This window comes from Hemitrygon akajei, chromosome 11, assembly GCF_048418815.1.
Source record: "Hemitrygon akajei chromosome 11, sHemAka1.3, whole genome shotgun sequence".
NCBI lineage: Eukaryota > Metazoa > Chordata > Chondrichthyes > Myliobatiformes > Dasyatidae > Hemitrygon > Hemitrygon akajei.
In genome coordinates, this window is record NC_133134.1 from 5,102,882 (window position 1) to 5,115,554 (window position 12,673).

General features: G+C 45.7%; 1 protein-coding gene across 8 annotated transcripts in view; it reads right to left on the reverse strand.

The window, feature by feature from the left end:
* The window catches only part of capn15 (calpain 15), a 286,273-nt gene that overhangs the window by 15,689 nt on the left and 257,911 nt on the right, over positions 1-12,673 (reverse strand). For 7 of the 8 annotated variants that reach the window (XM_073060103.1, XM_073060101.1, XM_073060099.1 and 4 more), the window contains 4 exons: positions 11,472-11,695; positions 10,361-10,486; positions 6,746-6,898; positions 1,029-1,190 (listed from right to left, as the gene is read on the reverse strand). In XM_073060103.1, the coding sequence (XP_072916204.1) occupies positions 1,029-1,190; positions 6,746-6,898; positions 10,361-10,486; positions 11,472-11,695 (665 nt within the window). The remainder of the gene's footprint in view (positions 1-1,028; positions 1,191-6,745; positions 6,899-10,360; positions 10,487-11,471; positions 11,696-12,673) is intronic. The other variant, XM_073060100.1, reaches the window with a different exon arrangement.

The following is a 12,673-nucleotide window of genomic DNA, read 5'->3' on the forward strand; positions in this document are numbered from 1 at the left end:
GAGTGCGGCTGAGGAGGGGAAAAGGGATCAGCCATGATTGAAGGGTGGAGCAGACTCGATGGGCCAAATGGCCTAATTCTGCTCCTATGTCTTATGACTCAGGTCCTAAGTCCTGTCAACATCCTTGTAAATGTTCTCTGTACTCTTTCGATCTTACTGATACTGTCTGTACGCTCTTTATGTTATTGATCTGATTTGCACATCTCCCTTAAGCTTCCCCTCTCAAATGAGATCAATCAAAGTCAAATTTAAGTTCAATTATCATTCAACAGCTAAATGAAAAAGTGTTCCTCTGGGGCCTAGGTACAAAGCATACACAGCATATTCAAAATAGCAAGCAAAACAAAACATCATCATTCCAAAAAAAACACATATATAGTCCAAGACCCTGAGTGACATGTCCCACAAGTTGATTGTACAGATTACCGGAGGTGCGCAGATCCAGTCTGTCATTCCACCGATCAAACACTGCAGGGCAGCACCAATGGGAGAGGCTGTTCCCCCAGGCGAGCTCAGGCACCATGCTGCAGTGCCTCCAGTGCCTCTCCCCGGCCCACAGCCACAGGCGAGCCTGCGGCTTGAGGCCTACTCCTCACTATGACAGAGGCCACGCTGCCCGTAGCTTCCACGCCGCCAAACAAGGGAAACAAGCCTGCAGCAAATTACATTATCAATGTCCACCAGGGTCTTACGATCACAAGAGAAACAAGATAATCATCCACAGTTACACTGGAGGCCGCCTTCGCTCACCAACATTGATGCCGGGTTTGAGTAGCAGGTAGCACTGAAGCCAGCTTCTCTGAACCTCGTCTGGCTCCTCTGACTCGCCTCTCACCTTTAAGCTCACTATCTCCACCTTGGGAAAAGACTTTGTCTACCCTGTCTATTCCTCTTGTGATACATATAGATACTTCTCACAGCAATGCTTTGTGGAAAAGCACGACAAAAGGGAAGGCTGTCGTGAGGAGGTGACGGCTTCTCAAGTAGAACAGCTCACGTTTCGCGGGGACATTTTCCTGTTTGCCTACCTGCTCCCCTCCTGAAACAGCTGGAACTCGAGGAAAGTGCGCTCCAATACGGTCAGTGTGGTCACAGTTATCGGCCCATTTGTCCGGTTCGGGAACGAGCCCGACAGTCGCACCTCGTGCCAGTCAGAGTTAATTTTACAAATGTCCACAGAATCAAAGTACCTGTAAGATTCCGATGCACAATAGTTACTGGGTCAACACCGAAAGAAACACTTTCTAAAGTTCAAAGTAAACTTACTATGGAAGTATGTTTGTGTCACCATATCCTACCCTGAGATTCATTTTCTTGTGGGCATTCACAGTAAATACAAAGAAACACAACAGAATCGATGAAAAAAGATGGACCGACAATCAATGTGCAAAAGAAGACAAACTCTGCAAATACAACAAAAAAAGGGAAATAATAAGTAAGTAAATGATGAGGGGTATCGATAGGGTAAATGCAAGCAGGCTGAGGTTGGGTGAGACGAGAACCAGAGGTCATGGGTTAAGGGTGAAAGGTGAAAAGTTTCAGGGGAACATGAGGGGAAACCTTTTCACTCAGTGGGACTGGAAAGTGTGGAATGAGCTGCCAGCACGGCGATGCAAACTCAATTTCAATGTTTAAGAGAAGTTTGGATAGGCACACCGATAGAAGAGGTATGGAGGGCTATGGTCTTGGTGCAGGTCAATGAAAGTGGGCAGTTTAAATGGTTCAGCATGGACTAGATGGGCCAAAGGGCCTGCCTCTGCGCTGTACTCTATAACTAAATAAATAACACTGAGAAAATGAGTTGTAGAATCCTTGAAAGTGAGTCTGGAGGTTGTGGAATCAGTTCAGAGTTGGAGTGAGTGAAGTTATCAACACTGGTTCAGGAGCCTGGAGGTTGTAGGGGCAACACTCATAAAAACTGTTGGAGGAACTCAGCAAGTCAGGCAGCACCTGTAGAAATAACAGTCGATGTTTCGGACTGAAACCCTTCATCAGAACTGGAAAGGAAGGGGGAAGAAGCCAGAAAGACATATATTTTTGGCAGTTCCTTAATCAGAATCAGGTTTATATTTGTTGTTTTGTGGCAGCAGTACAGTGCAATACATAAAAATTTCTATAAATCACAATAGGAATATAAACAAATAGTACAAAAGAGTGAGGTAGGTAGTGTTCAGAAACCCAATGGTGCAGAGTGAAGCCGTTCCTAAACTCTGAGTGTGTGTCTTTAGGGACCTGTACCTCCTCCCTGACTGAAGCAATGAGGAGGGGGCATGTTGTGGGTGCTGGGATCTGTAATGATGGAGACAGCCTTCTTGAGGCATCATCTACTGCTGATGTCCTCGATGCGGGGGAGGTTAGTGCCCAGCATGGAGCTGGTTGAGTTTACAAGCCTCTGCAGCTTTTCCTGATCATGTATATTGGAGCCCGCACAGCAGACAGTGACACAATCAGTTAGGCTGCCCTCCAGTCTCTCTGGAAATTAGCTGGAGTCTTTGATGAGATACCAAATCTCCTCGAATTCCTAATGAAATATTTCCACTCTCATACCTTCTTTGTAATTGCATCAATATGTTGGGCCTCCTCATTTCCTCTCGTTTGCAACAGGAAGTGAAAAAGACCACAGTAATTTATATAACTAACATTATCTGATTGTTTATCAGAATGTCCAGCAGAGATGGAGAGGGTACCACAGAACATACACTCAGTGGCCACTGGAACCCAGTGTGGTCTTCTGCTGCTGTAGCCCATCCACTTGAAGGTCCGACATGATGTGCATTCAGAGATGCTCTTCTGCACACCACTGTTGTAACGTGTGGTTATTTGAGTTACTGTTGCCTTCCTGTCAGCTTGAACCAGTCTGGCCATTCTCCTCTGACCTCTCTCACTAACAAGGCGTTTTCATCCACAGAACTGCTGCTCACTATATGTTTTTTGTTTCTCACACCATTCTCTAAACTCTGGAGCAAGAGTTGCCAATCTGGGGCAATGGATTGCTTGCTTAATGGTGTAGGTCCATGGCATAAAAAAGAGATTGGGAACCCCTGCTCTAGTGACTGTTGAGTGTGAAAATCCCAGGAAATCATCAGTTTCTGAGATACTCAAACCAACCCATCTGGCACCAACAATCATTCCAAAGTCAAAGTCACTTAGATCACATTTTTTCACTATTCTGATGTTTGGTCGGAACCTCTTGACCATGTCTGCATGTTTTTATGCATCGAGTTGCTGCCAGATGATTGGCTGATTAGATACTGGCATTAACGAGCAGGTGTATAGGTGTACCTAATGAAATGTTCAGGTTAATGAAGCTTAAAACAGAGGGCTGAATTACTCCAGAACAGTGTGCTTTTCCTGTTTATCTATTTGACTGCAATTTGGAAAGCTTTTGAGTAACAATGCTTGCAGACCAAATCTTGGCTCTTTATTAAAAGTACCTCATCAATGACAATGGTGCAGAATGTAAGGTACATTTTACACTGACAATGAGGCGTCAGCGGGAGAGACTGAGAACACTGTCCATTAATGGCATTGTGCAACTCTCCTCCTCCGCTCGAGGTATCAGCTCCCTGAACCGAGATTTACCCCTGATGAACCCCTCTCTGAAATTCTCAGTTCAGGAGTAATCTATACCACAGTAGGCAGCAGATAGCTTGCTGCTAATACAGCTCGGGGAGTGCAAATTCAGAGCTCAATCCCAGAGAACTCTGTACAGTCGGCCCTCCTTATCTGCGGGGTGTTGGTTCTGGGACCCCTCGCGGATACCAAAATTCGCAGATGCTCAAGTCCCTTATTCAACCTGTCTCAATGCCGTGGACCTTAGGACCCAGCGGAACCCCAGACCTTATTTAACCTGTCTCAGTGTGGTGGACATTAGGACCCAGCGCTAGAGCTCTGAATGTGCAGTGTTTCTGTTCACGAAAGTATCACAATCACGATTGAAAATAAAGTGGAAATAATAAAGCGATCGGAAAGAGGTGAAACGCCATCGGTCATTGGAAAAGCATTAGGATACGTCGGTCAATGATCGGAACAATTTTAAAGGATAAAGTGAGAAAGGCTTTGCCCTGATGAAAGCTACAATTATTACTAAGAAACGCAGTGGGTTAATTATTAGGTTTTGGGGTTTTGAGTTTTTGGTTTTGGGTTTTGAGTTGATATCTCCATTTCAACCTGGCACGGTGGAGAGCGCACTAGGGAGCGATCTGTCCCAAGTCCCAAGAACTTCTGTTCCCGAGCCTGGCGCTGAAACATATGTTCTTAAGTGTTTTCTATGCATAGAAAGGTAAAATATGTACTACATACTAAGACAAACGTTTGACTAACTGACGCTAAATAATAGCGGATGTACCTGTTCCGACTTACTTAGTAAGAGAACTTCCGATTTTTTTCAATTCCGATGCACGATAACCCATGCACATCCTCCCGTATACTTTAAATCATCTCTAGATTACTTATAATACCTAATACAATGTAAATACTATGTAAATAGTTGTTATACTGCATTGTTTAGGGAATAATGACAAGAAAAAGAAGTCTGTACATGCTCGAACAACAAGTGCTGGAAGAACACTTCCGGGTTTTTGTGATCCGCTGTTGGTTGAATTCGCACATGCGGAATCCATGGATAAGGAGGGCCGACTGTATGTCCTCCCCGTGGAAAGTCTGGATTTCCTCCGGGTTCTCCAGTTTCATGCCACAGTCGGGAGTCGAGCCGGGGAGGTTAACTGGTCATTGTAAATCCTCCCATGATTAGGGTAGATTTACACTGGGTTGGCGGTGGTTGTGGTGTAGTGAGGCTTGAAGGGCTGAAATAAATAAAGTTGGCGCAGGCAAAAAACGCACAGCCCCACTGACGTCACAACTGGGAATGAATGAAGGAACAAGCAAACCTCCTCTCTCCCTGCACCATGCTGAATGACCATCTACTCCATGAATCTGTGAGCTCTTGTTTCCTCCTACATTTCACAGACCTACAGATTAGGGCTCATAAGTGCTATATTGGTGCTGGAAACCAGTAAATCTAATCTTGTGATCTTCGAATCAAGCAAGCAATATCCATCATCAAAGATCCCCACCACCCAGGCCATGCCATCTTCTGGTAGCTCTCATTCAGCTGGAGATACAGAAGCCTGAAGTTCATACCAGCAAGTTCAGGAACACCTCCTCCCTTCAGCTATTTGGTTCTTGAATCAGCTGGTACAACCCTAATCACTACAATTAGCAACACTGTGATGTGTGACCGCTGTATGACCACTAATGAAACACAAATCACCACTTACAACCTACAAACTCTCCTGTAAAAACTCTTCACAACTCATGTTTTTAGTATTATTTTTATTTGTACAGTTTGTCTTCTTTTGCACATCAGTTGTTTAGTTAATCTTAGTCTATTTATGTGCAGTTTGTCATAAATTCTATAGTATTTGTTATTTTCTGTAAATGCCAACAAGAAAATGAATCTCAGGTTGTAAATGGTAACATACACTGAATCTACTTTCACAATAAATAATAAATGTACTTTTAGTTTGCTCTGCGTTCTTTCTAGTAAGATTTGCATATACTGTAAGTTTTTCTGGTGAACACTGCCTGTTTTATTTATTTAGTGACACAGTGTGGAGTGAAGCCCTTTCGGCTCTTTGAGCTGCACCACCCAAAATCCGACAAACCTGATTAACCCGAACCGAATCACAAGACAATTTACAACGACCAATTAACCTAGCTGGTGCATGTTTGGACCGTGGGAGCAAACAAGAGGGCCCGGAGTAAACACACACATTCCATAGGGTGAAACTGCAGAGGCTCCTTACCGAACACTGCCTGAGTTGAACTCTGGAACGTCCCGAGCTGAAACAGTGTCGCGCTAACTGCTACAGTACCATGGCGCACCCCTGACACTGTGAGCCTGTGATGCTGCCGTGAATAAGCTTTTCATCTCACCTGTGCATTCATGGAGCTGTGCTTATGGTATTGACTTTGACTTCCAACTCCAACAGTGACGATCCGTCAGGGTAAACGTTATAAAGAAGTAAAGGGTCACTGGATATTGAACCTAATGTGAAATGGCCCAGCAGCGTAATAGGATCAGTTCCACCCATTTGTATGTCCTCCGCGTGACCACGCAGGTTTCCTCCAAACGTTCCAGTTTCCTCCCACACTCTGAAAGTCTACGGGTTAGTAGGTTAATTGATCACACGGTGTAACTGGGTGGTGTGGCTCAAAGGGCTTGAGGGCCCAGTTACTGAGCTGTATCTCGAAATGTATAAAAAACACGAAGCAGGGCAGGCAGTAAGTATGGAGAGGAATAAACAATCGAGGGGAAGAAAGGTCTCAGCCCAGAACGGCAACTGTTTATTCCCCTCCATAGATGCTGCCTGACCTGTTGAGTTCCTCCAGCAGTTTGTGGGTTTCTGGTCCCGAGGTGTGAGGCTGTGGAGTACTGTCAGGGAGTTGGGATGTGCAGAAAAGTTTTTAAAAAAAAACTTATTTCAAGATACAGTACAGAACAGGCCTTTCCAGCCCGATGGGCTGTGGACCCAGCTAGCCTCCGACTTAACCCTAGCCTAATCACAGGACAACTTACAATGACCAATTAACCTGTATGTCTTTGTACTTTGGGAGGAAACCAGGGCACCCAGAGGAAACCCACGCTCTCACAGAGAGAATGTACAAGCTCCTTACAGGCAGAGTTGGAATTGAACTCTGATGCCCAAAGCACCAGAATTTCACACAACTCTTGCATACTCACTTGATGAAATCTGAGTATTCAATCCAGAACACGCCCTCGCTGCTCCCATGCGCCATCAGCTCGTGCCGCAGGTGCTGCGGCCAGTGCGGCCAGTCGTCTGACCAGTTCCCACTCCACGAGAAACGGCCCCAAGGGTTCCGCAACCTCAGCAACCTGTGCAGAAAGAGCAGCGTCAACTCAAGTGAGCACCCCGCTGTCTCGCTGTGTTCGAGGAGCCACTCGACAACACCAGTTCCCTTCTGTTCAATCGAAGTAAATTTATTATCAAAGCACACATCCATGTACTAACCTGAAATTCATTTCCTTGCCGGCATTCACAGTAGATCTAACGAAACAATAGAATCAATGAAAGCTGCACCTTACAGGACAAACAAGCAATATACAAAAGACAACAAACTGTGCAAATAAAAAGAGGGAAAAAAAAACCAAATAAAATGATAATAATACATAAATAAGCAATAAATATCCAGAACATGAGTCGAAAAGTCCTTGAAAGTGAGTCCACAGGTTGTGGGAACAGTTCAGTGATGAGGTGAGTGAAGGTATCCCCTGTTCAGTTCAGAAGCCTGATGGTTGAGGGGTAATAACTGTTCCTGAAACCTATATTTTCCTCCAATCACCTTAAAATTATCTTCATATTAGCCATTTCTGCCCTGGGTAGAAGTCTCTGTTTATCCACTCGATCTATGCCTCTAATCATCTTGTACACCTCTATCAAGTCACCTCTCATCCTCCCTCACTCCAGGGAGAAAAGCCCGAGCTCACACAGCCGTTTTATTAAGTGTTCTTACAACGCTGTAACCACCAAGATTTATGCCTCATTCTTGACTTCTGAAGAACTTCTGGATCAATATTTCCCAATCCAATATCTGTCATGCCAGGACCATCTTCCAAAATTGCATTGGGCTCAAGCCCCCTATCCAGGCAGGATCGGAAAAAGCTGGGGATACTCAGCAGGACAGGCAGCATCTCAGGGCAGGGAAACAGAGACTTGTGCTGATGGATGACCTTTCATTGGAAGAAAACTGATGAAAGGTTACCAACATGAAGTATTTACTGAGTTTCTCTTTCCGTGAATGCTGCCAGACTGAAGTTCAAGTTTACTGCCATGAAACTAATCTTGGTCAGCATAATATTACGGGCCAAGGGTGTGTACGGCTCTATGTATACACAGGACATAAACACCATGAAAATTAGCTTTTTGCAGCAGCAGTACAAATGTAAATTACGTAAACTTAACAAAAATACACTGAATATCTCCAACATTTTCTGTTACAGTTCAAATCTTCAACAACTACAGTTTTTGCTTTAAACATTTCAAGTAGCTTCCTGTAAATTGTGATGATTAACAACAGGTTGGAATTTAAGCTTTCCCTCTACCCAGCTTCTGACTCTGCCGTCTTCACTCTCCCTTTCCAGTCCTGAAAAAGGGTCTTGGCCCCAAACATCGACTGTTTGCTCATCTCCATGGATGCTGCCTGACCTGCTGAGTTCCTCCAGCATTTTGTGTATGTTGCTGTAATTAATCACACCCCCTCATTCAAACGTCAGCTCTAAGGAAATGCACTCAGACCAGAGTGGCAAGATCTTGTACTTACATATGGAGGGCAAAGGGGACCAGCTTGGTTAGCATGCACCAGACGGGCCGAAGGGTTTGCCCTCCTGCTGTGTGACTCTATGATGCTCTAATGAACTGAGCATTCTCAGTCAGTTCTACAAGAGCTACAGAGGGCTTGGTTACACAGAGGCTTTTAGATCATTTTAAGGGAGAAGCTCAAGGAGGGTATTCTGGAGTTTAGGACCTTGGCAGGAAGGCCAAAGGTGGAGCAGTGGAAATCAGAATGTAATGAAGGGCAGAACTGAAGTGGCGGACAGAGCCCAGCCCAACACAAGCAAAGCCTCCTCCACCCCCCCCCCCCCCCCCCCGCCACCACCGCTGACACAGTTACATGGAGCGTTGCCACAGGAAAGCAGCATCCATCATCGAGGATCCTCACCATCCAGGCCATGCTCTCTTCTTGCAAATACTATCGAGAAGGTACAGGGGTCTCAGGTCCCACATCACCAGGCTCAGTAACAGTTAATACCCCTCAACCATCAGGCTCCTGAACTAGTGTGGATAACTTCACTCACCCCAACTTTCAACAGGCTCACTTTCAATGGTTCTTTACAACTCACCTTCTCAGTATTATTTATTTATTTCCACAATTAGTTTGCTTTGTATATTGGTTGTTTGTCAGTTCTAATATTTTTTGTCGATTCTATTGTATTTCTTTATTTCCTGTAAATGCCTGCAAGAAAACGAATCTCAAGGTAACAGATACTTACGCACTTCGATAACAAATTTACTTTGATTTTTCCTTTGAACCCAAAATAAACCAAAGTTCAAAGTTCAGAGAACGGTCGGTTGACAATTATAAGGGGCGGAGAAGGAAAAAGGGCAGAAATTATTAAATAGACACAGGATGCTGGAATTCTGGAGAACACACAGGGAAGGCTGTCAGAGTTTGCAGCAGGACCTGGACCAGCTGGAAAAATGGGCTGAAAAATGGCAGAAGGAATTTAATGCATGCAGACAAGAGTGAGAGAGGACAAACCAGGGTAGGTCTTACACAGTGAACAGTTGAGCACTGAGGAGTGCCGTAGAACAGAGGGATCTGGGAATACAGACCCATAATTCCTTGAAAGTGGAATCACAGGGACTGTAGATAGGGTTGTAAAGAAAGCTTTTGGCACATAGGCCTTCGTAAATCAAAGTATTGAGTACAGGCGATGGGATGTTATGTTGAAGTTGTATAAGGTGCAGGTGAGGCCTGATTTGGAGTATTGTGTCCAGTTCTGGTCACCTACCTACAGGAAATTATCAATAAGGTTGAAAGAGTACAAGGATATTGGCAGGACTTGAGACCTGAGCTATTGGGAAAGGTTGAATAAGTTAGGACTTCATTCCCTGGAGCGTAGAAGAATGAGAGTGGATTTGATAGAGGTAGACAAAATGATGAGGAGCACAGATAGGGTGAATGCAAAATGCAAACAGGCTTTTTCCAGTGACATTGGGTGAGACTAGAAGTATAAGTCATGGGTTAAGGGTGAAAGGTGAAATGTTTAAAGGGGAGCTTCTTCACTCAGAGGGTGGTGAGAGTGTGGAGTGAGCTGCCAGCAGAAGTGAAAAATGTGGGTCCCATCGCAAGAGAGTAAGAAAGGTTTGGATAGGTACGTGGATGGGAGGGGTACGGAGGGCTCTGGTCCAGGTGCAGTTTGATGGGACGAGGCTGAATAATAGTTTGTCACAGACTTGATGGGCCAAAGGGCCTGTTTCTGTGCTGTAGTGCTCTGGAAGAACTCAGCATATCAGGCAGTGTCAGCGGAGGGAATGGAGAGCTGATGTTTCAGATAAAGACCCTTCATCTGGACTTGTCTCCATTTCACTTTCACTGCAAATGTTCCTCCACGGATGCTGCCTGACCCACTGAGCTCCTCCAGCTCCTCTGTATGTTGCTGCGGGAGTTATTAAATGGGCTGTTTCTTCTTGAGGAATAGTTAACCTGTCCAAGAGTCTAGTTACACTGGAGCAGGTGGAGGCTTCTCGTTCTGAGCTGTTGGCGTGGCCCTCACCTGTATCCCTGTACATCTCGGACATCAAGAATGGAGTAAGCGTGCCGAGGCCTCAGACCCATCGTCTCGTACGTCGTGTCATCAACTTTCATGTTCCCACCTCCACAAGACGCCCCCATCAAAAAGCTAAACGTTTGAGAAGGGAAAGGCCAAAGGATATTGACAGACACACTCAGTCCAAAATGTACACAGTCACTTTAAATCAGACAAAACGTTTTAAAAGTACAACCTTTATCACTTTGCGTGCTTCTGAGTTTAACATAGACCAGTACAGCACAGTACAGGCCCTTCAGCCCGTGACATTGTGTCGACCTTTTAACCTACTCTAAGACCAATCCAGGCCTTCCCCCCCACGTAGTCCTTCGTTATACCATCTTCCATGAAGGATGCCCTACTCCTGCTCCTATTTCTTATCTTCTTATGTTCCCTTCCAAGAGTCTCTTAAATGTCCCCAATGTATCTGCCTCTACCACCACCCTAAGCAGGGCGTTTCATGCACTCACCACTCTCTTTAAGAAACCTAGCTCTTTGACACCCCCCCACCCCCATATTTTATTTTATCGAGATATAGTGCTAAATCGGCCCTTTGGGCTCTTTGTGACCCACCACTGCCTGCTTCTCACACCACCACCCACCACCTCCAGCTTCTCACACCACCACCCACCACCTCCAGCTTCTCACACCACCACCCACCCCCAGCTTCTCACACCACCACCCACCCCCAGCTTCTCACACCACCCACCACCTCCCCAGCATCAAGGGCATCTTCAAAAGGCCATGCTTCTAAAAGGCAGCATCCATCATTAAGAACTCTCACCATCCAGGACGTGCCCACTTCTCATTGCTACCAGCAGGGAGGTACAAGAGCCTGAAGAAACACACTCAGCATTTTAGGAACATCTTCTTCCCCTCCACCTGAATGGACACTGAACCCCAGAACACTACCTCACTATTTTGCTCCCTTTTTGCACTATTTAGTTATTTATTTTGTAATTTATAGCAATTTTATGTCTTTCCACTGTACTGCTACCTGAAAACAACAAATATCAGTGATAATAAACCTGATTCTGATTCGAGTCTTTGCCCATTCAGACACCCGGAGTAACTTTACCCAGCTTCCTTCGAGCTCAGCATTTTGGCCCAGATGAGGTCCGTGTCGATGGGCTCCTCACGTGGGTTCGTCGAACTGACTTGCAGCATCAGACTTTCACAGGGGGCACCAGTGAGGGTGGCAAGTCCTTCGATGGCCCTCCCAGCCTGCAGAGCGAAGTAGGAGCCGTGCAACTTGGCCAGAGCCTTCTCGATCAGAGCCACCCAAAGCTGTTTCCTCTGGGCCTGAGCACACAGAAAATTGACAGCAACATCACACAGGGTCTCGACGTAACAGGAAAACTACTTCCAGTAAACTCCGCACCCTCCCTCCTCCTCTCGTTAACAACACACTCTAAATGCTGGAGGAAGTCAGCAGGCCAGGCTGGAAAGAAGTACAGTCGATGTTTCGGGCTGGAAAGAAGTACAGTCGACATTTTGGGCCGAGACCCTTCAGCAGTGCTGGACTCTTCTCCACCGATGCCAAGATCCCCAGCATTCTGAGGGCATTACTCGGATTTCCAGCATCTGCAGATATTCTCTTGTTTATGACCGAACCTCGTCCTCTCATTTTCCATTCCCCAAGTGTGAGGCAGTGGCGTTACCTCACATCAGACCACACTTGGAGAATTGTGTTCAGGTCTGATCACTTGTTATTGTCAGGATAAGGAAGCTTTAGAGAGGGTGCAGAGGAGATTCACCAGGATGCTGCCTGGATTAGAGAGGGTGCAGAGGAGATTTACCAGGATGCTGCCTGGATTAGAGAGGGTGCAGAGGAGACAATAGACAATAGGTGCAGAAGTAGACCATTCGGCTCTTCGAGCCTGCACCGCCATTTTGAGATCATGGCTGATCAATTCCTATCAATACCCGGTTCCTGCCTTGTCCCCATATCCCTTGATTCCCCTATCCATAAGATACCTATCTAGCTCCTTCTTGAAAGCATCCAGAGAATTGGCCTCCACTACCTTCCGAGGCAGTGCATTCCAGACCCCCACAACTCTCTGGGAGAAGAAGTTTTTCCTTAACTCTGTCCTAAATGACCTACCCCTTATTCTCAAACCATGCCCTCTGGTACTGGACTCTCCCAGCATCTGGAACATATTTCCTGCCTCTATCTTGTCCAATCCCTTAATAATCTTATATGTTTCAATCAGATCCCCTCTCAATCTCCTTAATTCCAGCGTGTACAAGCCCAGTCTCTCTAACCTCTCTGCATAAGAC